The 26,613-nt window shown below is 43.4% G+C and overlaps 1 protein-coding gene across 1 annotated transcript in view; it reads right to left on the bottom strand.

Annotated features, from left to right (window-relative positions):
• Window positions 1-4,611: 4,611 nt before the first annotated feature.
• The window catches only part of JPH2 (junctophilin 2), a 110,190-nt gene continuing 88,188 nt past the window's right edge, over window positions 4,612-26,613 (bottom strand). The window contains exons 4-6 of the mRNA XM_054980280.1: window positions 14,300-15,180; window positions 9,380-9,477; window positions 4,612-8,278 (exon numbers count right to left, since the gene is read on the bottom strand). Of these exons, the coding sequence (XP_054836255.1) occupies window positions 9,397-9,477; window positions 14,300-15,180 (962 nt within the window). The 3' untranslated portion in view covers window positions 4,612-8,278; window positions 9,380-9,396. The remainder of the gene's footprint in view (window positions 8,279-9,379; window positions 9,478-14,299; window positions 15,181-26,613) is intronic.

Below are 26,613 nucleotides of genomic sequence, written 5' to 3'. Positions count from 1 at the left end.
TGTTGTGATGCGACGTCCCCCATGGGTCAGTAATGACTCAGTGCTTGTACCTATACCTTTACCCAAATAGGGGTGTGCACTTCGGGTTTCCAATTCCGTTCCAAAGCACTTCGGAAAGCTTTGCTTCGGTATTTCCAAATCGGCTCAGCAATAGCTCAAGGGTAGAAAGCCAGTCACTTCTCCCCTCCCCCCGAGGGACCCCAGATTCAAACCAAAATGTGTCAGCCTTAGGCCAAAGCATAAAGTTGCAAAGCCCAGTAACAGAATATTGGCTTTCTGATCACAGAATTGGAGAGTCTTTAGGCATTAGGAGCCACACAATTCTCTTATGCAAAGTGTTTTTTCTTTAGGCTCTCCTATGATGGTGTCATTGACGGAAATCAAAAAATGGGATGAACAGAGCCATCCTAAGCAGAGCTGCACCCTTCATGGAAATCAATGGGCTGTGTAGGATGTAACTCTCCTTAGAGTGGCACTGACAGCAGACTGTTCCAAGTACCTGAAATGCAGGTCGAGTCCTTCTGCCAATGGAGGGTAAAGGTGCACGCAGAGAGAGCCGAACAGCAACCACTGAGGATTTGCTGCTGTGGTTATAGAAATGATCAGAGCTGGGACCTTCAAACTGGAGCCTTGCATTCTGCAATGGCATCTCATTTCCAGCAGAGGGTTCCACAGCACAGATTCATTATCTGGCTACTAAGGAAGAGAACAGCTGTCTTCGGCAAGACTGACTTTCTACCCTTGAGCTATTTTACAGCTTCTCTCTACTCCGCTGCAGTTGGTATTTCTGGACTGGAATCTCCCTAGAGTATTAGCCATGGAATCTTATCCTTGCCATATCATTTCACAGTGATCAGTGAGGGGGAGACTCTCCCATGTTCCTTCATCGGCCACCTCAAATTCCCTACCTTGTTCTAGGATGCAGTCTCCTTTCCAGCTAAAGAAGGTTGCAAACTATGTGAGCTATTATTTGTGATCTTGATGGAGGCAGCTGCATAGCTGTGCCTCATCTTCTATATACCATCTACTCAAAGCCCTTGACTGAAATCGCTGCTTTGAATTCTATTCAAGTGCCCCTCTTGGCATGAAAGCATGCTTCAAGACGCTACTGCTTATCAACTTTCAGATGGATTGAAGTTATGGATGATTCCTATTTAATTAGGTCACTAAAAGCAATTTAAACTTGCATTCAGTTAAATGGACTTATACAAAGCTGTCTTGTACTGAATCTTCTCTGATAGCAACCATTCTTCCAGGTATTGGGGAGAGAAAAGTCCTTGCAAAACCTGTTACCAAATATTACTGAACATGAGAAGCCAGGGGTTGTACATGAGATTTTCTGCATGTGCTATGTAACAAGCTCTGTCCTGGTAGCCTCCCATCCAGACAACTTTGATGAGCAGATTTGCTTAGTCTGAGAACTAGAAGTGCATCAAGTGCCTTCAAGAATTTATTTCTGCATACAAAAGGAGTTTGGAGACCCCACACTTAGTAGACATGAACATTGGATTCTGTATTAAAAACTGACAGTTTCTCCCATTGTCCACAGGTGCCATCTGTGTGTAAAGTGCCATCAAGTTGCAGCCGACTTATGGCAACCCCATAGGGTTTCAAGACAAGAGATGAACAGAGGTTGTTTGCCATTGCCTGCTTCTGTGTAGCAACCCTTGACTTCCTTGGTGGTATCCCATTCAAGTACTAACCTGGGCTGATCCTGCTTAGCTTCCAAGATTTGATGTGATCCAGCTAGCTTTGGCCATCCAGAAAAGGGCATCAGTGGCATAGAACTTGTAATTTTATAGATATCCAAGTTGAAAGTCCCATTCTCATTAATTTTTCCCTGTGTGACAATCAGGTGTTGCACCTGAGGCTGTCCCGCCCCTGGGTAGCTAGAGCTGTGGCCTTGACAGCAGATAGTATAGCGGAGCAGCTGTGGCTCAGTGGAAGAGCATCAGCTTTGTGTGCAGAAGGTCCTGGTTTCAATTCCTGGCATCCCCAGTTAAAAGGTTCAGGTAATGGGTGACGCCAAAAGAACTGAGAACCTGGAGAGCGACTGCCAGTCAGAGTAGACAGTACTGATCTTGATAGACCAGTGATGTGACTCAGTACAGGGCAGCTTTATGTGCTCTTGCGTTGTGTGTTTTCAACTTTCAGCTCCTGTCCAGAGGGAAGGAAGCTGGAAGTGGTTACTGGAAGCCGAAGCAGCCAGATATGGCTGTGGCTGGCCAGAGAGGGTGTTTTCAGGGGTCCACCGGGCTAACTTGGAGAGAGATGTTGAGAGCTTGTAGGGTGCTCCTTACATGAGAAGTTGCTGGGAGAAGATGAGGGAAAAGAAATGAATGGGATGGAACAAGGACATCAGAGCAAGCCAGGAGAAAGGCCCAGGGGTGCAGGAGACAAACTGCTGTGGGTCCCACACGTTGAGGCCCCACTACCTGTTGATTCCTATCGTCTAAGCTAAGTGGACAAAACGATCTTCCACTTTTGACCTTCAGGCCAGTGTGCCTATCTGGTGAATCCATATTTATGTTTTTTAATGAAGTGAACGGTACAGCACATTTATTGTGTCAATATTTTATGTACACTATTGACAGCATTGAGGGTGGGTGCTGTACTATGGGTGCTGGCCCAATACTATGGTTTCAATGGGCTGTGGGATGACCACAGAAAGGGGGGGAAAGGTCAAGGAGTAAAACTAAAGAAGACACCAGTTGGTACACAATGCTGCGGCTTGGCTGTTATGGAGCAAGCAGGAGCATGGATATCATTCCCGTCGTGCAGTCACTCCATTGGCTACCTATCAGTTACCGTGCTCAGTTCAAAGTATTGGCTATCACATACAAGGTTCTTCATGGCCTTGGTCTGGCATACCTGCAAGACCGCCTCCCTCCTTATGTTCCTCCACAGCAGCTTCGCTTATCTGAACAGGGCCTCCCGCAGGTGCCACCTGCACATGAGCAAAATCAGCAGCTGCCCGTAACCATGCATTCTCTGTGGTGGCCCCTGCCTGAGGAGGTCAGGAGAGCCCCCACTCTCCTGGCTTTCCACAAATGATGCAAAACTGAATTATTCAAAAAGGCTTTTTACTCAAATGGAAGGGCTGTATTGTAGGGAGGGGGGGTCTTAAATAGATGCTTCACTAACGAGTTAGGAACCATAGACTTCACCACTATAATATTGCCATACGTACTATCTATTGTTTTAAGTATGCGCTCCTACGTACTACCTGTTACTTTAAGTATGACCCTATTGGGTAGTTCTAGGTTGTCTAATGTCCGTTCTAAAATTGCTTATGCTCCGTTTCAGCACTTCTTCAATTCTCTATCAGATTTTTGCTATTTCTATGTCTTTGTAAACTTGCATTTATTTACACTGTAGCATTGTTTATTGAAATGTCGTTGATATTGACTGTGCTAATCTCACACTATGTAATCTGCCTTGAGTCTCACTGAGAAAGGCAGGCTATAAATGATACTAAATAAATAAAAAGGCTGTTTTTCTTCATTACAGGTGTGGCACGTCAAGACACTGGGACTTGGAAAAGTGATAACAGCCTTGAAGCATAGGAGGGAATCCCATATAGAGAGCTGTGGTGGAATAGGCCTCATTGATGTAACTCGGGATCTTGATTCTGTATGAGGGACAGAGCCCCACGCACTGAACTAGAGGGCGTCAGGCCTTTGTCTTTAGAGTCCCCTTGATGGCAGATTCACCACCCCATGGGGACCCTTTGAGACTCCTGGCCACCCGTGACGTAACAGGTGACTTGTTATAAAAGCTTCTCTGTCCTTGGCATCTCACTTTGGCATCCATATGTTTGGTACTCAAGTTTGCTCTTAGGAGATGCCTGGTACGTTTAACTGCTGCTGCTGACACAATTTTTAAAAAGTAGTAAAATATTTGGGGGGGAAGAATGCTTAAATACAGTCCTGCGCATGTTCCACTCCAACTGGACACTCGACAACTGTTCAGAAAAACTCCAAACGGTATTTATAATAGGCTTTCAAATATCTGCAGTGTGTGTCTGTCCCTCTGTCCCTCCTGTACTGCTTGCCAGCAGAGGTACCATCAGAAAGCTAAGAGGGAAGGGGAGGGTTAAAAACTAGTTTTGAGGAACCTGGGACCTTTCATCTGGGATCCTTAGGAATAGCAGTAAGGAAGAAGCTTTCTCAATATAGAGTGAAGGTCTTTGGGGACATCAGCAGCCAGTAGAGCAACCCCTCCCCACCTTTCCAGCTTGTATGTTCGAAAATCCTGAGCTCTAAACTGTAAACTAGGCCATTCTGTAGATGGCAGACGTTCCCATCATCTCGCCAGTTTTCCATAATTAGCAGTGTGCAATAGCCTGACCTACAAACATCCCAGTCTTCTGAAATGTGATCCCAACAAAGCTAAGCACTATTAAGTCCTACAGATTTCAGTGCAAGAGATTTCAGTATTTCTTAACAGTCTCGCCGAAATTTATAGGACTTAACTGTGCTTAACTTTGTGTGTATTGTAACCTTATTTTGTAGGTTTCCGTAGAGTGCAGGTAGTTTTAATTAAGCTTAAAAATGTAGAACCACAGATGAACCAGTTTCTTTCCTTTCATCTAAAAAAAATCACAATTGGTAATGTGAGCAAAATAACTTTTTATTTATTGCACATAATCCAGCAGAACAACTGATGGAAGCTCCTGGACAATATTGTTGTATTTTTTTTTGTCTTGTTTTGAAAACTTGTGATTCATGTATTTGGTGGTGAAGATAAATGCACTTGTATTTCTGTAAGACCTGAAAAAAATAACAATAAAATGCTATTTTTGAAGGTATGCAATCTTGAGGTAAACCTGTTCTTGCTCACTTTAGGAATAAAAAAAATCCCTCAAAACTTGTGCACATATTTGCATTGATCCAGCAGCCCCTTGTAGACATAGGCATTATTAGGCACTATTATGTACACACAAGTCTCCTCCCCCCATCTGCAAGACACTTCCTGTTTAAAGAAGGTGGTAATCATGCATGCACCTCTTTACACACGTGAAGGCTCATCCTTCATTGACATGAATGGGAAAGCTGTTCAGAAACTCCCTGTATCCACCAGTGTGCACACACATGGCTCTGGATTTGAAGTACAGTTGCATGCTATTTATTTTCACTAGTGTGTTATATTTATCTTTGGAATTATAGCTGTAGACTCAGGCTAGACTTTTCAGAAAGAGCAAGGATTTCAATTCTGGGAGCACAATTTTCCTGCCTCCCCCCTCCCACAGCAGCCTGAAATGCCCCAAAGTCCTGTTCTTGGAGAAGAGGGGACTCCCAGCAACAAGATTTTGGGGGGCATTTCAGGCCACCATGTAAGGGAAAAGCAGGAAAGGCATGCTTCATGAATGGAAATCAATATCCCCCCAAATGTTAGTCTGGCTCCAACCTAGAGGGGCTAGAAATAAAATTAAAAAACCCTAAAAGCAGAGGTCCTCAGGGTTCTAGAAGGAAATGACAGGATATACACAGGTCATTTCAGATTAACTCTGTTCTGCTGAATAATTTAGTATTATTTCTTGGAGGCTTATAGCCACTTACATGTAAACACAGCGGTTATCACTTGCTGTAGTGACCAAGGGATAACAGTGTGTGCACAAGCCCTCAGGATCTCAATCTCTCTCTCAAGAGAGAGTTACATATTTATATATATATATATAAACACACACAACATATATGTCCAAGATCCCAAGGACAGTCCGACCACTTTTGCATACTAAATAGGGGATTTTGGACTTGTCTTTTTTGAACAACAGGTCCCACAAACTGCATTTGAGATTAAAGAGTTTCCAACACAGTTTGTGAATTGGCATAGGATCCAATATTCAAAGAAAACGCAAGTCAAAAATTCCACTGATTTCACACAAACCCTTGGACGGGGTCCTTGTATCTCCTGGCCAATATATTTATATATGCCACATAAAACAAATCTACCTATTTTTGTCATCACATTGCAAGGAGCAAAACATAAATCAAGCACATTATATTTATGAGAAGCGGGAGGGCTGGGGAAGGGTAGAGTTTAACAAACGTAGCAGTTTCCGAAAGGATCAGATTTTGAGCTTCATGATAAATAAATGCTGCGTCTCTCAAAGAAAATCACATAAAAATAGGGCCTAACTACATGGTAGGTTTCCCTCCAGGTCCTCTTGATTAGATGTGAGCATGCAAGTTCCCTGCTGGGAACTCAGTTGTCAGGTGTGTGAGGTTTTAATTGGATCAGGACCACAGTGTGTGGAGAGAAGGGACTTAAGCCTTTTGCCCTGCACTGTTATTCAAATGTGAGAAAGCCCTGGAGGGATGCTATTTGCCCTGCTGGAGGTGCCACCTGTACTGATGGTTTCCCCCCAACAGGTCAAACAGAGCTACCTTGGGGCCATTTTTGGTCAGGCAAATAGCATACAGTTGGGAAGCATAAACCCCATCTTCTCCTGCACTCTGATTCTGACCTGAATTAGATTTCCTATTGAGGAACTTGCCGGGTCATGACTGAATGACAGTCTCATGGTGGACCTAACCCATGAATTGTCTATCATGTAATTAGACCCTGTACTGACATACAAACAGTGCAATCCCAAGCAGAGCTACGCCAGTATACGCCCATTGAAATCAATGGCCGTAGACTGTAGTAACTCTCCTTAGGATTGCACTGTAAAACTGTATACTGGGTAGGTACAGTGCTAGGAAACAGGCTGTTAAATTTCCAACACAATGTAGCTCAGTTATTACAAATATATTTAGGAGAAGCAATAATATTAATCAAACCTAAGAGTGACTGAATTCTTATCAGTATCCTCTCATGTTTTATGGATATTGCTAAAACATGCTTACATATTTTTCTGAGGACAGTTACAGCAGGCAGTTTCCTCCTCCTCCAATTTACAATATAATTTGATTAAAATATAAAAATGAAAAGGCAAAAAAAAATCACTCCAGCTTTCCAATTTCATTTCCAGCAGTTCATGAACTTAAATAATCTGATCCAAAAGCACAATCCTTGTGTCTACCTGCTGAATACCTGCAGTACCATATTATAATAAACCTTTTGCCATTTGGCTCTGCAACTGGCATCTCTCTTTTTTATTTAATCCACTCATTTTCCAGTCTCTCTCTCTCTCTCATCTGTAACCAGTTGCTGTTCCACTAAGAAGTGTCAGTGTACATAAACATTCACAGTCCATTTTAAATGAGGCACTTTTTAAAGCTTGTGAAATTGACTGAAAAGTCCCTGATTTGTTCAAAAAGGGAGAAAATGCATGCTTAGGGCTGACTGACATGTTGCATATCTTTCAGGCTTTTTGGTTGCCAGATGCTCAAAGAAAAGTGTGATGTATAAAGTTGCAGCATATGGCTCTCACCGCTGGTCTAGTTTCTGGGGAATGGGTAACTCCCAGCAACAAGAATATGCTGAGGCACTACTTAGTTTGTAAATGGCCACAGTTTCCATCTGCTAGCGCCTGCAGCATGCCACATTCAAGAACGCAGCCTCTAGTTAGCAAGTCCATTCAACTTTTTAGGAAAAAAGATTTACTCTAACTGGCACTTAGCAGTGTAGCGAGGAGCTCACTTCTGGGAGGTGGCTGACATTCAGACCACTTTTAAGCACCCTTATGCTAAAATCTGTGAAAAGAGAAGACAAATTTTCATTTCTTCAATGTGGATCACTCACATCCTAGAATAGGATCTGTTATTCATAGAAATCCGGGGGGGGGGGTGTTGACTCACTTTAGAGTCTGGATTTCTAAACAGAATGACTTAGAATTACATAGCAGCAGGGAAAACAGCCTGACTTTTCCAAACATTGGACTCGGTGCAATCCTGATTTGGGTGGGGAAGTTAAATCCACAACAGTAGCCCTCATTCCTGGCTGCTGCATGCCTTACACACGTTTCTCTTTGGGAGATATAACAATGAGTTTTCTAGTAGAGGCTAGAATTTTCATGGTGGAATTCAAGGAAGAGACTGTTTCATCTGAGCTCCCACGACTGCAGGTGGATCTGTATTTCTTCAGTCCATCAAAGTTTAAGGCAATTCTAGTTCACAACAAAAGAAGGCACATAGAAGGGCTGCAGCATTCCAGACTTTTTCTTGCTGAACAGAAGATGTCACCCGTGATGGGGGCTAAACTGTTCAATCAGGACCAGTCTTTGGAAGTTCATATCCTTGGTGCAACCACAAGGTTCTAAGCTTCTCCATCTTTAGATATTTCTGACTAGATGGGGGGTTATATCCCTGTTGTCTACATCAGCAGAAATCTTCTGTTGTGGAAAAAATCAAAGAGGAATAGTGTTAAAAGAAGCCACACATTTATTATTTACAAGATGCCCCCCATCTTGTAAATCCAATTACCTGCATAGGCATCTCTTAATTTAAAAGCCTGATATCAGCACCTTTAAAACTGCAAATACATTTGGCACACGTGCATAAAAGACTCTTTAAAAGCTCTTTAGAAAGTGACATGTATGGAAAATTATCATTGCTTTTATATGGAAGCCTATGGCATATACTATGGCTAGCAGAGAGTCTCTAGGGTATCAGGCAATGAAAGGCCCTCTCAATCTCTGCTATCTGAGATCATTTAACTAGAGATACCAGAGACTGAACTCAAGACCTTCTGAACGCAAGGAATGTAATCTACCACGAAGCCATGGCCCCTCCTTACATTTAAGTGACTTGCTGGTCACACATACCATGCAACCTGAGCTGAAAAAAGAGACCCTTCCATGGGAGTCCAACCTGGCTCCAGTAAAACCAACCAGCAATCCCATGGGTGTGTTCATCTTAGCTGGGTCCTGAGGACATGCCCCAGAAAAGCCTGATGCTATTTGCAGCGTCAGGTAGAATTCTTGATCCGTGTTCCGTTTATGAATTGGTTATGGTTTGTCTTTGAAAAGGAACAAACGTCCCCCTGCAACGTTCTGTCCTGATGACATCATGAGGAGTATCAGATCTGCTGGCTTGAGAAGGCTCCAGCCTTTTGCTTGAAACTGAGCCTTCCTTAGCTGGCAAATCTATTGCAGCCCTTGCAAATCTGCAGGCTGGGGGAGGCTCAGTTTCAGCTGGTTGACTGGAGCCTCCAGCCAGCCAATCTTCTCATGAATAGACAAACTAGACTTACTCATGCTGCTCTTTGCAGATCTAAACATCACAACAGCATAAAAAAGCAGCAAAAGTGCTGGAGCGATGAGGGATTCTCTAGCAAATGTGCTAGATGGCATTAAACAAGACAAATGGCTGGATTTCAAAAGCTTAACCTGCCCACATTAAGCCTCTATTAAAGGGACAGGATGTTTTTCTCCTTGCCTGTTGGCAAACCTACATGACAGCAACCCTGAAATCATTAGACTTGTTGCCCTTACCTTGTCTTAGCTTCTCATCATGTCAGAAAATGCACAAATAAGATGGACAGGCCAATATTCAATAAAATGACCATGCAGATGATGATTGTGTTAGGTCCCTAGGGAGAGGGAAAAACCCAAAGGTATAATATTATCCACTGTGACTGATAACAAAGGCGCACATTGAAATGCCCTCAAAATAATAAAAGCAATAAACAAGCTATTTGAATTCCCCAAACTGTTTGTTTGATGCTATTTATAGTCAACCTTTATTGCTGAGACTCAAGGCAGATTACACAGTGTCAGTCAATACAATCAATGGTTGGGACATTCAATAAACAATAAAATAGAAATTTGGAAAAGCAAGCATGAATTCAAAAACAGAGCTACAATCAATGCTGAAACACAACATAATCCAGGGCATAGAGCAAAGGTCACTGTGTGTGTGTGGGGGGGGGGGAGGTAGTTGTGAACTTCCTGCATTGTACAGGAGGTCGGACTAGATGACCCTGGAGGTACCCCCCCCATCCCTATGATTCTATGAGCAGTCTGACATGACATATTAAATGATGTGGAAACTACTCAATAGGATCATACTTACAGCAACAGAGAATATACAGTAGTATAGTCCCTATTCCTTTTCCAAAGCAGCTCTCTGAGCCATTTTCTTATAGCATAGCCCAATTACCAATTTGAAAAAGCCCTCTTGAATAATTTAGTTTTGCAAAGCTTGCAGCAAGCCAGGAGAGTGGGGACTTTCCTGACCTCTTCAGGCAGGCCATTCCATAAGGTGGGGGCCACCACAGAGAATGTGTGTTCAGGAAGCTGTTGATTTTGCCCATGTGCAGAGCCATACCTGCAGAAGGCTCTGTACAGTTGAGCAAAGCTACAATGGCGCAGCATAAGAAAAGAGGCAGTCCCACAGATACGAGGGAACAAAGTCTTGTACGTTATAGTCAAAACCATGAATTGAGCCTGATGGGTAGCCAATGGAGTGACTGCAGAATGAGAGTGATATGAATGTCCTGCCACCTCCTGATAATAATTGAGCTGTGGCATTCTGAATCAACCGGATTCTCCAAGAGGACTTTCTGGGGAGACCTCTGAAGAGTGCATTACAGGAGGCCAGTCTCAATCCAGGTGGTCAGAACAGCCATGTACACGGCCATCTTCTGGACTAGGCTGAGTTGGAAGAGTTACAGCTGCACTAAACTTATTACTCTAGTAGCCATGCTGGATCCAGTATAAACCCCCAGGCTCTTAAATGAGTCTACAAAGGTCAACTGAACCCCATCAAAAGTGGGCAGCACAATATCCTTCAAGATCGACCTTCCCAACCAAAATCACTTCAGTCCTGTCTGGGTTTGGGAGTTGGATAGAGAAATATAGAGCTGGGCATCATCTACATATTGATGACATTCAGTTCTAAAGCTATGAATAATTTCTCTTAAAGGCTTTACACAGAGGTTATATAACCTGGGGGAAAAGACTGTGCCCTGTGGAATCCTGCAAGATAATTCCCGTACTGAAGATAGCTGGTCTCCAACAGCAACCCTTTGAATCCATTCCACGAGGAACAATTTAAACCAGAACAGATTCCAAAATGAACTCATTTCAGGAAATAAGGATGCATATCCTAAAGAGAAGTGATTTTCAAGGTGTTGTAAGGAGGGTTTACTTAGAAACTGATCAGGGATTTCACAGTGAGAACATACAAACATTAAAAAGTTCTACTAGAACAAACCCGAATTCATCATTTTGTTTCCAAGAGTGGCCATACAGTTGCTTGCAAGAAGCCCACAAACAGAGCATGAAGTTAACAGCTGTCCCAGAAACTGGTATTTAGAGGTACTCTTTCCCTGAACTTAGAGATTCCATTGAGCGACTTGTTAAACCTATCTCCCATCGAGATCAGTAACAAGGTACCTTGTTCACTTTTCCTTGTCATGTGCACAAGGACATGTGACAAACAGCCTGGACAATACGAGCAAATAAGAACATGCCTCTGAAGCCCTTGCAATGTGCAAGAGTTCCATAGCACTTGGAAGATCCCTTGGCCTAACCCTATGTTACACTTCCCAAGTGTTCAGAGAGGTGCCTTGGAAGAGCTGTATCTTATGGCCACTCACATGGAGGTAATGCAGAAAACTTTTACTTTGGTTGAGAGAGAAAAGGATACAAGATTCTGGTGCTTGAAAAAAAGGAACTATAGAATGGAAAATCTAAAAACAAGGTGAGAGTGAGCTTAGGGAAGAGAAGGGAAGGAAAAGGAATATTAAAGATAGCCGCTTTCCCACCTCCGAATCTTAGCTCATGGCATGGCTGGAGGAAGGGGGAAAGATAGGAGGCCTCTGAATGCCTTAGGACTTTATGATGATAGCACAGTTCTCACACAGCTACCTCAAAATAAGCAGCTATTCACAGCCCTGACAATGGGTTAAAGAGTTATGGATGTAATGGTGTCAGTAGATTCCCTGTACAGTGCTTGAAGCTGCGTAAGATGCCACCTCACTTCTTTTCAGGCAGACTTTAAAAATACCTTGCTTCTTTCTCGACTGGTGAAAACCATCCCAGTTCACCAACTTGGCTAAATATTGTGAAAAGTCCTTAAGAAAATGTTTCAAGTTCATGCCTGTCAAGAAGAGCAAGAAATAGGCTCTGCTGACATGGGGGCTTCAGCAGCTGAAGGAAGATGAAGCTTTATCTGGACAAATCTATGTGGAAACACCCCAAGTACTTTTCTGTCTAGCCTTTTCCGGGCCAGAGAGCAGGACCTGAGAGAGACAGGCGCTGTAGAGGCTGGCAATTGAGAAAGGTTGGTTCCTCCTCCTCCAAAAACTGAAGGTGTCTTTGCCAGTACCTTCCTCCCTCTCCTGATCCACAAAAATCTCTGCATAAGGCAAGAAGATGAAAATAGGGTAGTACGCTTGGTAATGATTTCAAAGACTGAGCACCTAATTCAAGCCTGTCAGCAAATAGCACAAGAACAGTTTATACAGCAGTTCTGCATCACAGGATGGCGAATGGACCAGAGGATAAATTGAGTCTAGCCTAATTCGAAATGAAACCCTTCTCTTCCTTTTTTCTCCCTTCCACTTCAAGCATTGAACTTGTAAAAAAAATCTGGGTTAACATTTTACTTGGCTGACAAGCCGCTCTAAGAACACCTTGGCACATTAACAGCCCTGCAACACTGACCCATTTGTGACTGTAGCATCCAATGAAACAATCACACGATTTCTTTGCTGTGTAGTAGCATTGTTAAGATAAAATCTCTTAAGTCCTCTTCACCCAATTTGTTCCTGAAATCCCAGATTTTAAGGAATTTGGAGTCTGTTTTTAATGGTTTCGATCAAAGACATTTTTGAAGAGAGGAGGGGAAGGATGAGTGGGTCTGCAAAATGTCAGAATTCACTCTATAGATGCTCGGAGACAGAAAATGTTTTCCCAAACCTTCTTATCATCCTATTAAAGCACCACCCTGTGGCGTGTAATGTAAAACAATTGCAAATAAAAGAAAAATGAAAAAGAAATCCCTCTTTTAATTTTTTTTAAAAAGAATCAAAGGAATCAATGGCTAAATGTTAAAAATTGGATTTTGGAAAAAGAAATTCCTCTCCATGCTATGGTAGTTAGATTCATCACCTAGCTGTCTATATCTTAACTCATTTTCTAGATAGTGTGAATGATAGAATAGATAACACCGAAGCAATATTTATCATCACTAATAAGAGATGATTCACATGTGTATTTTTCACTTAATAACAAAAAACTCAACAATGAATGAGCCACTACTGATCAGACAGAATTTCTGTATCATGACAAAGGAGGCAATCAAAGTATCTATGAATTGGCCTTTAGTACTATTGTTCCAGAAAAAAAATGTTAAAAATCTCTTCAAATTTTGACACACACACACACACAAACACAAAAACTATTCAAAGTCAACCTGGAAAAATCAAATAAGACACTGATAAATGCATGTATCATGAGATACATGAAAAAACTCCCCAGATTGTTCTACAATCAAAGAATGCTCAATCATGTGTTAACCCCATAAGAATTCTGCTTAGCTTTAAATATGTATAAAAATACACAACATATAGCAACACATTCTAGACTATACAGATGATTTTAAAGTAAGAAGAAGGGCTACAAAAACTGTATCCGTGGCTGTTTCCACACGGCTTACCTTTTGTCGGGATACAGCGTCTTCGCGTGCAAAATCGCACCAGGAAGACGCTGGTATCGCGTGATTTCGTGCAAGAACATGCTGCATCCTGGCAAAAGGTAAGCTGTGTGGAAAGGGCCAGTATTTTCAATCTTATTAAGATTTACTTAGGTCTAATTGTTGCTAAGCTGTACCTGATGGGATTCACTGGCCGAAGATGAAATTACTGGTATTTGGTACATTACAGTGTAATCTGATGAAAAGAACCCAAAACTCATTCCACCCTGAAATACTGCAGGATTTTTGCCCAGCGGCACTTTAGAGATCAACAAGACTTTCAGAGTGTACATTTTCGAGAGTCAGAGCTCCTTTCTTCAGACATGAGTGTAGTATTATTAAAAGAAAATCTCAGACTCAGAAGAGAGCTCTGACACTCAAAAGCTTACACTCTGAAAATCTTACTAGTCTCTAAGGTGCTCCTTGGACTAAAATCCTGCTATTCTACTGCAGACCAACACGGCTACCCACCTGACCACCCTGAAATACTGTATTACTGAAAAGATGTTTCACATCATGTCCAAAGCGCCAATCCAGACTGAATGCTGCACATTCATGCTCATACTTCAGTATTTGGACATGAAAATGATGTGATATTATATCATTAGTTAGGTGAATGGAAAATTCAGGTGGCCATTTTAAAATGGTCCGTTTCTTCCCCTTCTTCAATCCCCATAACAAGTTCCGCTCTGCAACTAGTCATGCAACATCACCTCTTCGTGTTCTTCCACCTCTGGTGCTGCTGCCTCAGGAGGAGGGCCCTTTTTCACCATGGCCTTGGGCTCAGTTTTGGCCACTGTCTTAGGCTCCGTCTTCCGTTCAGGCTTGCCTTCAGCTGCAGCCTCCACTTTCAATTCTGTTTTCTGTTCAGGTGGAGGATGTTGCTTCGGCTCCGGCTTAGGTTCTTCTCTCAGCGTTTTTTTCTCTTCATGAGCTGGTTCCTGCTGAACGACGGGTGTACCTTCTCTCTTTTGTGGCTCCAACTTGTGTTCAGCTTCCTTCACCTCTGCTTTGGGCTCTGGGGAACTTGGCTGGGCGGGCGATTTGGAGTCGGGGAATGATTCTTCTTCATTGTCCAATGGAGGTGTCACCGGGGAGGTCCTCACAGCATAACTGTGATAGCCTTGAAATAATGCAACATCATCTCCGTGCTGCAGCCTCTGAAGGGGTTTGATCTCCATATGGTCAGCTGAAATCCTCACATGGCTATGACGGCTGGAGCTCCGGGACGTAGCTCTGGTGTTACTTGCTGCCTTCTCTGTTGGAGGCAAGAGCGCGTTCGAAGGTGTGTTGGGCCTATTTACTGTGTGATTCCCATCCTTGCTGTGGTTTCCATTCCAGCTCCCAGAACCAACAAAGCCCTCTTTCTGAGAATTCTGCTTAGCCCGCTTTGCCTCAGGTGGTGTTCCAGGAGGCGACGGGGTTCGAGTTGGAGCCTCCTTGGGTTTGGCGGACTCCTGCTCATCAACCGGAGGACTTTCTGGAGGTGATGGCTGTGGCGGCTCTTCGATGGGTGGTGTCTCTTCTGCATTCTCTATGCTCTCTTCATTCTCCATTAGCTCTTGGAGTAACCTTCTCTTCAAGTATTCAGGGCCTAGGGAAGAAAATAAGTGATATTCAAGTCTTACTCAAATAGGTGGCCAAACTTATGTGACATTCTGCTAAAACTAGAAGGCATAAAGGACAAACAAATCCCTTGAGAAAAGACTAAGATACAGCATTAGTTTACAAAAGCCTAGAATTTTCAGAGAAAATGTGTGTGTTCGGTCCTTTTCCGGCATCAATAGACTAATGAAACTTTCACAGTTGATGTAATTTATGTTCCAGCTCATAACTTCTGTTATCAGTATGATATAACAACTCATATTAAGACTGAATGCACTGTCTGACAGTGTGGATGTGTGACTTGATTTTCAGAAGTGAAAAATAGCATGCCTTGATCAAATCACTCTTCCAGTCATCATAACTCCACATTTGTAAATTGGGAACAGCTAGAAGACTGCTGTACTGGATTCCTGCGAGTTTGATTCAGGTAAGAAAATGGAAATTCCCATCTTAGAAATAAAAGAATACATCTTAACTGGGAAAGGAGAAAATAATTCCCAATTTATTTCAGTTTGTCTTACATGAGTGAGAGTCAGTGTGGTATAGTAATTAGGCTGGGATGCCCAGGTTCAAATCTTCACTGGCTAACCGTGGACCAGTCACTCTCTCTCAGCCTAACCAACCTTACAGGGTCGTGAGGATAAATTGGGATGGAAGAGCCACATGCCTTGCTCTGAGTTCCTTGGAGGAAGACTGGGATAAATATGTACTAGATATATAAAGTTACCAACTTCCAGGTGGGGGCTGGAATTACAACTGATTTCCAGAGTACAGAGATAAGTTCCTCTGGAGGAAATGGCAGCTTTTATTTCAGTGTATCCAGTTTGGTGTAGTAGATAAGAGCAGCAGGACTCTAATCTGGATAGCCAGGTTTGATTCCCCAGTCCTCTACTTGAAGCCAGCTGTGTGACTTTGGGTCAGTCACAGCTTCTCGGTGCTCTCTCAGCCCCACCCTCCTTACAGGGTGATTGTTGTGAGGATAATAATAATACTCTTTGTAAACGGCTCTGAGTGAGCGGTAAGTTGTTCTGAAGAGCAGTATATAAATCGAATATTGTTGTTATTGTTACTATTCAGAAGGTGGACACCATGGCATCATATCCCTGCTAGGCTTCGTCTTCCCCAAAGTCTGCCCTCCCCAAGCATCATCCGTAAATCTCCAGAGAGTTCGCAAGCTAGAGCTGGCAACCCTGTAAGATAGACAAGGTCATCTGAATCGTTGGAACAATTGTACCTCTTATTTGCACAATCAAATGGCTGCTTACTATTTTTTTGCCTTGATCAAGTATTCATTCTTATTATCTTACAAATGTTGGGCTACTTTCAGATTTCATCTGCCTTTCATTTCCTTTTCTCTCAGAAATGAATGAAGTCCTCTCTGAGACTTTTATTGACTTTGGTTTAAGCAGCTTCTTTCATCAGCAGCACTTCCTACATGTGTGTTATTTTTTTTACCTGGTGAAATCCCCTGGCAATCAGCCATCTCACAAGGGATATACTGGTCTCTTTATAACCAGGTCTAGTATGGATGTGTGTGTAAGACAGAGTGTGTGCAGATGTGAGGGGAAACTTGGCCATCTACTGTCTTGTGAGAAATAGTGTGCATGTTTGGTTTAGCAGATTCCCCCTGCATATCAATAAATGGCAGCAGCTGACTTACATGGAAAAAACAGAATTGTTCAGGAGGCCATTTTTACAAATGGGATGGGATTATGGGGGAAGGGAAGCATGCACAAGGACACTTTTTATATTAGGGACAAAGTTGTATTTTAATTTTCTGAGGAAATTTTAAAGCAGTTTTCTCCCTCCCCTGCTACTGTATCATTTACAATATATATCACTGTTTTTATTTCATTCTTCTCTAATGATGAAATTCAGTTTCATTGTGTCATTATTAATTGTACGTGTTATATTGGTCTTTATTGCTTTTATAGGTCTGAAACTTGGCTTTGAAACTCAACAAGAAAGAGATTAAATGAAGTCTGTAAGTAAAGAAACAAGCTAATTAACTAACAGGCCTTCCTTCTTGGCCCTAGTGTTTGTGCTATGGAAGGTTACACTTTTGCTCAGCTGTGCCCTAAACTGTAGATTCTTAGAACTCAGTAAGATTCACTAGGAAGTAAGATAGCCCCTATCTGCATAACAAAAAACTAGATACCAGTTTTTGGTATAATGCTAGGCCTCTCATTTTCCAGCCCTGGGTAGGACCGACCCAATTTCTCATTCCTGAGGAACTGAGGATGGGGGAGAAAAAATGATCTTCATGTAATGGTACTCTAGGATTTTCCAGTTTCTAAGGTAAAGACCATAGAGACTAGTGGTGGCAGCCTAGAGTGTCACCTGGAAGAGGCAGCACATCTTTCCCAAACTCCTCCCTCCCCAGGAAGGTACCACTCCTCCCAATTTCCTGGTATTTGTTGAGGAACTGTTGGAAGCCCTGTATGATGCTACAGCATGATGAAATTTTGGGAACTAGCTATTAGGTCTGTAGAGGTGGTCACCTGCAAGGAGTTGCAGGGGTTATCTCATATTCCTCTCCACTATTTCCTCCTTCTCTTTACTGAAAGCCCTTATAGCCTCTCCTCCTTTTCTAGCTTCCTTCTCTCCTTCCTAGCCACCAGTCAACCTACCTTTATATGACCCCCTGTCTTCAGCTTTCCTTTATTTCCGAAGCTACAGGAGCTGTTTCTATCATTAGTTTCAAGTTGTTCTGTAAACCTGGGGCTTTTCTCAGGGTTGTAGAATGATCTGTCTTGTCTGTTCATGGTCTCAGTCTCTGAATTTATGTATCCACAGGTGGGGCCATATTGAGAGTTAGATGCTGTAATTCAGATATAGTCTGCTTGGTCAAAGGAACTCTCTATATTAGAATTAATATTTTAAATCAGTCCCTAGCAGCTTCAAGAAAATTAGCAGTCCCCTGGGATCTCAAATAATAGCTATACGTCTTTGACCACATATCTGTCCAAGAATGTAAGAGCAGTAGGAAAGGGGTGGTTGAGAAAAAACAGTGCAAAAGCTTGGCCTTGGTGTAAGGAGAGCTGTCAAGTTCTGCGCATTGCCCAGTAATAAGGTCATCTGGGGCACACAGATGCTGTTGAAATCATTGGAAAAGTTGACCTGTCTCCATTAAACAAGGTGACTTCTGGATTCGAGTTTCATTCTGTCCTTATCTGACTGGGTTGTGTCATAGTCTCCTAGCAGCACAGCCACGGGTTGCATTATTGTTTACATAGTGGTAAATCTAAGCCCAGTGCAATGGCTACACAGTCATATCACATCCCCCCTTCCCAAACAAACCTGCTTATGAACTGGAAATACAGCGATTGGCTTTAATTAGCTGTCATGTGGGAAAAGCTGAGGAGGCAGGAAATGTCTAGGCTGCATTAAAGGTCAGCCCCTTTTCATGTGTGACACATTGAAGTCAGGTTAAATCAATCTAAAATGCAAACTTAGAATCTACACAAGCTGCACAGAGAATCGCACTTAAAAGATTTATGACAGGATTCACACCAAGCCCCTCTCTGCCTCAACTTCTCCTTCGCTCCCCTTCTGTCATGTTCCCGATACGAATTCTTCTTTGCACATCTGAAGCTCATGTTGGAACAAATATTGTTAGCTGTTAAGGTGCCATTGGACTTCTGTTTTATTTTGCTGCAACATGCTAACAAACTTGGATGTAAAACTTCAGTCCACTGAAGTATTTGTACTTTCCTGGGGTGAGGCTGTTGCTCAATGATAGAAGGTTTGTTTTGTATGTAGAAGGTCCCAGGTTCAATCCAATACAGTGTTCTTCACACATAAGCATTCTCACACAGTTCAGTGGTGTTCTACTCCCCACCACCCCATGCTTGACAGGCAATTGTTTAATTATTTGCAAATAATCCTACGAAAACATAGCCTGCAGTAAAGTCAGGAAGAGCCTAACTCTTGGATGTACAATCTGCAGTTCACAGAGCCAAGCTGTGTGGCCCATAGGCCCACCATCTGCCACCCCTCCTTTTGAGATTGAGAGAGAAGAGGATGCTTTGGCCTCACAGAAATTGGTGGTTTTCAGCTGAAGTCCAGGCTCTGTGATTATCATTGTAATTGCAGAGTCTCAGCCAGCTCCAGAGGGACCTCTGGATGTGTCCTGGCTGGGAGAAGGAGGGGCAAATCCACACGCCCTTGGCGCGACCTGGCGTGGCGCTAAATGTTTGCTAAACACCCAGAAGTATAGCATCTTTCTAGCGCAATTTCTAAATGTTGGTACACATCTAAGAACACCACAAAAGCTTCTTTAAACCCCCCCCCCCTAGATAACAGTCCCTCCGCATTGTTCTTAAAGGCATATGATGAAGGGCTCTGTTGCTGCTGTAGAAGTCACATTGGCAGTGGAAGAAACATGGAAAACGGAAATTGCTCTAGAAAGACGTTATACTTCTGGGTGTTTAGTGAACATTTAGCGCAACACCAGGACACGCCAAGGGCATGTGGATTTGCCCAAGGGCTTCTGTGCGACATCTTACCCTCCCACTGGAGCTAGCCAAGGTGTTGCAGTTGCTACAGTGCCTACAACACTTTGGTCTCAGCTGGAAGGTGAAGTACACTTGCACAGCATGAGAGAAGTCTGAGGGCTGGGACTGCTTCAGTTCTCTGACTAGGGTTCCCAGTAGACATGGGCACGAACGGAAAAAAAACCCGAACAAGCTGTTTGTTGTTCGTTGCCGTCCATGAACAACGAACAGTAACGAACATGACCCTGTTCACAAAACATGTTCATTGTTTGTTGTTCGTGGCCCCTTAAAGATCCCTTTAAACTATCAGCTGGCAGGTGGCCAGCTGATAGTTTAAAGGGCCCTTTCCTGCCATGTGCAAGGGGCAGGACCCTTTAAACACCCCACAAACTGACCTTCCCAATGTCCAATACCCACCAAATTTGCAGGGAATATAGTCCTCACTGTCCTCCGAAGACCCCCCAAGTTTCAGAGAGATTGCACCCCAGAAAAGGCATGATCCACATGTCCCCCCCTTTGCTGTCATTTTCTCTTCACTGCAAAAACGGGACTGCCTGTTGGAAGGCAGCTACTTTGAGGGGTTAACTGATCTTCCCAATGTCCAATACCCACCAAATTTGCAGGGGACATAGTCCTCACTGTCCTCCGAAGACCTCCCAAGTTTCAGAGAAATTGCACCCCGAGAAAGGAACGATCCATGGGTCCTTTCCTTTGTTGTCATTTTCTCTTCACAGTGGCAAAAACGGGACTCTCTGCTGGAAGTACTTTGAAGGGTTAAAGCCAGAAGGAAAGCCAGAAGGAGTTCAGACAATGTTCAGTCCCTGCCATTGCCAGGGGAATTGATTGAAAGGCCCCAGACTGTCTGGCTTGATGAACGGCTGACGAAGGCAACGAACGAGACTTGCAACAACCACTTGTTCGTTTAGAATGGAGCCTCGCGAACAGCTTGTTTGCGAACAGACAGACGGGCTGTTCGTGGGTTTTTTCCGTTCGTAATGCTGTTCGTGCCCATGTCTAGTTCCCAGCCAATAACTGGCAGCTGGTGGGAGGTAGGGAGCACCGGTGTCTTGTATGATATGATGTCCTTTCCAGGAAAAAAACAAAAGTGATGTTATGTTTCTATAGCAATTGCTGAAAATGATGGTTTTGCCATAGAGTTTCCAGAAATTCCTAGAGTGACATGACATTCAGGTTTTCCTGGAAGTTATGTCATATCGCACACACAACTTCAACCATTTTTTAAAAAATATTCTCCCACTGCCTGAAGTACAGGCAGCAGGAAGAACAAGTTGCTGGAAGGAGGTTTCCCGCAGGAGACCTGACATCCCTGCTTTCCAAATTCCCTATAACACTTCCAGCCATAGTCGGACTTTTCTCCTGCCTGGGTAGTGAATTAGCCACTCTCCCCGACATTGCTATTTGCCTTTTAAAATGTTAGGAAGAAACACTTTCTTCCAGTTAAGCCTTAATTAACAATCAAATGCAAAACAGGTTTATAATCCAACGGTTAGGAAAGTAAAAGCTATTATAGGTATTAGAATTGGTACACAAATCCCGGAGTCACTCAAGTGTGTAAATTTCTGTTTTGTTATACATTTGAATGGAAGGAAGACGGCATGGTATAGCCTGATCTCATCAGATCTTGGAAGCTAAGCAGAGTCAGTACTTGGATGGGAGACCACCAAGGAAGATTCTGCAGAGGAAGGCAATGGCAAAAACCACCTCTGCTTCTCACTTGCCTTGACAGCCCCAACAGGGGTCGTCATACGTCAGTTGTGAGTTGACGGTACTTTACATACATACATTTGAATATATACTTTTAAAACACTGTAATTATCCCACCTGTAAGTGCTTTGACCAAACTAGTGCTGTATTTGAGTTCCCTTTTTTTGTGAGAGCTACAGAAAACAGCTGCCGACTGCAAAAGTCCATTTTGAGATGATATTTCTGAAAAAATCTCATGCTGGCAATAATGAATTTTAAATGTTTTGAATTCAAAGCAGCAAATCCATTCTGATGGATTCAGTCAGGGAACAGATAAAGTCTCATTGCTTTTATGTCTAAGGATTGACTTGGATTTCCTATTACGACTATGGCAAATTGTTCTACTGACTGATTAGCAATGATAATTTTAACTAGTGAATGAATTCAAGAAAACCAATCAGCTGCCTCCTCCACCCCTTTCAAGACATTCCAGGAATGAAAAAGGGCAGTGCTCATCAAGCACATTAGCGGCTGTGAATCTGGGCCATGTGACGCCTCCCACTGCTTGTAATCCTGAAAGATTTTGCTGAAGCTGAGGAGAGTCTTTTCTGGCAGACAGATATATCTGGCACAGAATGTACTGTTCAGGGAGAGGCCAGTGAGGGTCTCTTAATATAATCTGCCAAACGATGATAAAAGCTTTTCCCCGACTGTAACATTTGGGGCTACAGACATGGAGAAGTTGTATGTTTAAAAACTCACCCATGAAAATAAACTTCCCTGTATACTGAAAACTAGCATGTCAGGGTTCAACAAAGATTTTTGCATGATGTGTTCAATCTATTGCAGACTTTCTTTAATGTGTATTTCCTCAATCACATAGCAGAAGTGGAGACATTCTAATTTTAAGGAGTGCATGAGTAAAACTTGCTAAACCTTCTCCTCATCCACTGCTTGATTTCCCACATCACAGTCTTCCAGTTAGGGATTCCAAAAATATTGTGTTCAATGTATTTGACAGTCGAACTTTCCTTCTTTGCCTGTGATGATCAGCAGGACAGTTCAGTTCAGAAACAAACAACTTGAATGCCTGACAAACAAGTTTGCATTGGGGATTTTTTTCCCTTCAAAACTGCTGATACAAAAAACGTTACTGACCCAAACAGGCCATGTGTCACTAACATTTCCAATTATTACTCAGATAAACACCTGTCGGTAGGATTTTTTAAAAACACCACATTTATTTGTGATTGATTTATATGATCTGTGACTGATTTAACTGTCTTTTTAAATAACTGCCTACCAACTGCAGCAGCAGTGCACTGGGGTGAGGTAAATGGGGAGGGGGAGTAGAATTCAATCAGGTTGTGTGACAACACACATGTGCAGAAGCCCAGTTGCACCATACTGCACTGTTAGGAAGCAGTCGGGAGAAGCCACCTGCTCACCATCCATGAATGAGTCGACAAGTAGACAAACAGCCATTGAAAAAACTGCTTCCTTTCCATGACTGGCAAACAGGACATGTGCTGAACCAATGGGTGTTCAAGCAACCCTATCCCCAATTCCACTCTTCTCTCACCTGGGCTCTGCTACCACAAGGGAGCCCATCTGAAAGAAAAACACAAGTGGGGAGATTAGACACATACAGAGCACTGCTCAGAATTCCTCATTTATGTGTGTGTGTGTGTTATGTGCCGTCAAGTCATCTCCGACCTATGGCGACCCTATGAATGAAAGACCTCCAAAACGTTCTGTCTCTAACAGACCTACTTAGATCCTGCAAGCTGGAAGACATGGATTCTTTCATTGAGTCAAGCCATCTCGTTTTAGGTCTTCCTCTTTTCCTACTGCCTTCCACTTTTCCTAGCGTTATTGACTTTTCCAGAGAATCTTGTCTTTCTCATGATGTGACCAAAGTACAATAGCTTTAGTCTTGTCATTTTAGCTTCTAAGGAGAATTCCGGCTTGATTTGATCTAGTACCCACTTATTTGTCTTTTTGGCTGTCCACAGTATCTGCAAAACTCTCCTCCAGCACCACATTTCAAATGAATCAACTTTTTTTCCTGTCAGCTTTCTTTACTGTCCAACTTTCACATCCATACATGGCAATGGGGAATACCATAGTTTGGATTATCTTGATCTTGGTTCCCATAGAGACATCTTTATCTTTAACGATCTTATCTAGGTCCCTCACAGCTGCTCTTCCAAGTCTCAATCTTCTTCTGATTTCTTCATTGCAGTCTCCCTGTTGGTTGATGATTGAGCCAAGGAATAGAAAATCTTGAACAACTTCAATTTCCTCATTGTCAACCTTAAAATTGAGTAATTCCTCAGTAGTTATTACTTTTGTCTTCTTGATGTTCAGTTGTAATCCTGCTTTGGCACTTTCTCATTTAACCTTCATCAGTAGTCATTTCAAGTCTTCACTATTTTCTGCTAGTAATGTGGTGTCATCTGCATATCTCAAATTGTTAATGTTCCTCCCACCAATTTTCACTCCACCTTCTTCTAGATCTAATCCAGTTTTCCTTATGATATACTCTGCATAGAGGTTGAACAGGTCTGACACCCTTGCCAATTGGAAACCATTCTGTTTCCCCATATTCTGTCCTGACAGTAACCTCTTGTCCAGAGTACAGATTGTGCATCAAAACAATCAGATGTTGTGGAACTCCCATTTCTTTTAAGACTCTCCATAGCTTTTCATGATCTACACAGTCAAAAGCTTTGCTGTAATCTATAAAACACAGGCTGATTTTTTTCTGAAATTCCCTAGTATGTTCCATTAGCCATCGTAAATTTGCAATGTGATTTCTGGTGCCTCTTCCTTTTCTGAATCCAGCTCCTCATTTATGTGCCCCTTTTGTTATTTAATCTGACAAACATATCACTCTCCCTAATCTAGATAGGTCTGCCTGCCATTGTGCCTCGACTGGAATCTTCATTTTCTATGTGAAAAGAAGCCTTTTGTATTGGAAGATTTCAAGCACACAATGTGCTATTTACATCTATGGTGCAGCCTACACAAAGCTTAGCGCTTGATTCTGCTGAATGTATCAACTAACTCTCAGGAAGGGGGATATGGAAAAAGGCCATGAGCACTAAAGATGCCTCTTCTCTCTGCACTATTTACCTGAATCATAAATATTCCCTTTATTGTCACTCTTCCCTCCTGGGGCTTAAAGCGGTTGCAGGGCGTGGGGGCCTTTTCAATCAGGGAAACAGCATAGGGAGGTTAACCCAGTCGTTGCTCAATGCTACAGCCCTGACCCATATTTGAGGAACACATCTGGATCCTCTGTGCTATGTAGGTTGGCCCTATGTCTTTCTTCAGGGCCAAGAGACTGCTGTGTTTCTTTTCCTCCCACATAAAATTCTGTGCCTGGAGTATAAAGAAAACTTGAAACATTTTGCAAAATAGCAGATACATGTCTTGTATCAGGTGTCCCTGCAATGGTCCTTGTCAGGGCTATTATTCTTCACTTTTCTTTGGACAATATTTATACCACAAATGTTTATGGCTGCCGAAATCTCTACCCAGCCAGGTTCTTTGGCTGTCCCTTTATCAGTAGTTTGATCTGCAGCAATTAGAAGATGGTAATATTTAACTCCCTGCCATGAAAAGCTTCACCCTGCTTCATGTCAAATTTCTGTTTAAAGGGACAGGAGCAGGCAAGACTGTTTTTTTTGGGAGGGTCCAGTTGGAAGCCCTACATGAACAGATGTCCAGGGCTGGCCTTACAGCACAGCCAGACTGCCCCCCACAGCCCCTGCAAGGCGCTGCAACTCATGCGAGGACCCTGCAGCTGGAGGCAGCAGAAGGCTGGACAGTGTGAGGGATGAAAGAAGCTGCGCCCCGATGCCCACTGGCCAGGAAGCCAGAAAGGAAGGGGAGACGACGGGGACAACAACTCAGGACAGCCTGCCATGAGGCGAAGCAGTGACCTGTGGCAGCCAGAATCATCCCGGCCACCCAATGGCCCACAGCCAAGACACCACAGGACAGGGACCACTTGGCTGCAGTGGCTACTGCACCAACCAGAGAGCCAAGGCCGCACCCAGGGGCCGGGCTAATGCCTGACAGCAGCCAGAGAACATTGGCCATTTTGGGCCCTCACCAGACCATGATCCACAGAAGCCCAGGCCCAGGCAAAGTTGGAAGGCCGGTGCAGGGTGTGGAGTGCCAGGGTGCTGCAGGGTGGGGGCAAAGCCATCTGGCCACCCTTAGCACAGCTGCTGGGCCTTACCTAGGGGATGGGTTCTTGGGAAGCAGGGTGGGGACTTGATTAGGGGAAGGGAGATCTAAGGAGGGCAGAAACCCACAGCCAGGGAGGAGAATGGAAGGACTGTCCCTGCTGTAAGAGCAGCCGCCTCCTGGGAGGAAAGAGAGGCTAGGTGATCACAGCCCCACTTTCTCCCCCGCCGCATCTGAGGCTGCAGAAGGGGGAGCCCTTGGAGGGGATTCACGATCGAGGCTGACAAGGCAACCAGAGGCAGGAGCCCTTCCCACCGGAGAAAGCAGCACCAGATGGCGGCGGCACAACAGCGGACCGGTGGGCAGCAGACATGGGCGACAGAAAAACTCACAATAGACCACAGCAACCGCAAGCCAATCATGGCTCCTTGCTGCAGATCCCTGCAGCATAAGTGTCACAAACAAAAAAGAGGATGCGGATGGATCGGGCCTGTTACAGAGAGCACAGCAAGTGCATGCAATGCACAAAAGCATACCTATTATTTCCGCCATGTGTCAAGCATTCCTAGGATTAGGATTCTATGCAGGTTAATTGGTAGTGTATTATACTGAATTTAGTGGAACTTAACACTTGCGTAAAGATACACAAGACATGTCTGTAAGCCTACTTGCTCGTTCTGATAAATGAAGGCTACGTTCAGATGCTGCTATTGGTTCTATACCATTCTATACCAGAGGGGCCAAGGAAGCAGACACCATGGAATTTATTTTAGCCAGCTTGCCCTGCCTGCAGGCTCCTGTCAATCATAAAAATACCCATTCAGGGCCATTTATTCCTGGCTGCAAGTAGACTATTTGGAAGCTATTTTGCCAGTTGTTCAGACTCCTCAAAATAGCACGGAACAGACTGACCATTCGTGGTCTTTTGCCTCTCAGCTGTGACAACGTCTTCCTGACACAAATGTACGCCCACACACATAAGTCAGGATATTGTACTACATTTCCTTTTTTTAAACAGACTC

The sequence above is a fragment of the Eublepharis macularius genome, chromosome 5 (assembly GCF_028583425.1).
Source record: "Eublepharis macularius isolate TG4126 chromosome 5, MPM_Emac_v1.0, whole genome shotgun sequence".
NCBI classification, from domain to species: Eukaryota; Metazoa; Chordata; class Lepidosauria; order Squamata; family Eublepharidae; genus Eublepharis; species Eublepharis macularius.
The sequence above is the reverse complement of the archived record's forward strand: the minus strand, read 5'-3'. Positions and strand labels throughout refer to the sequence as shown.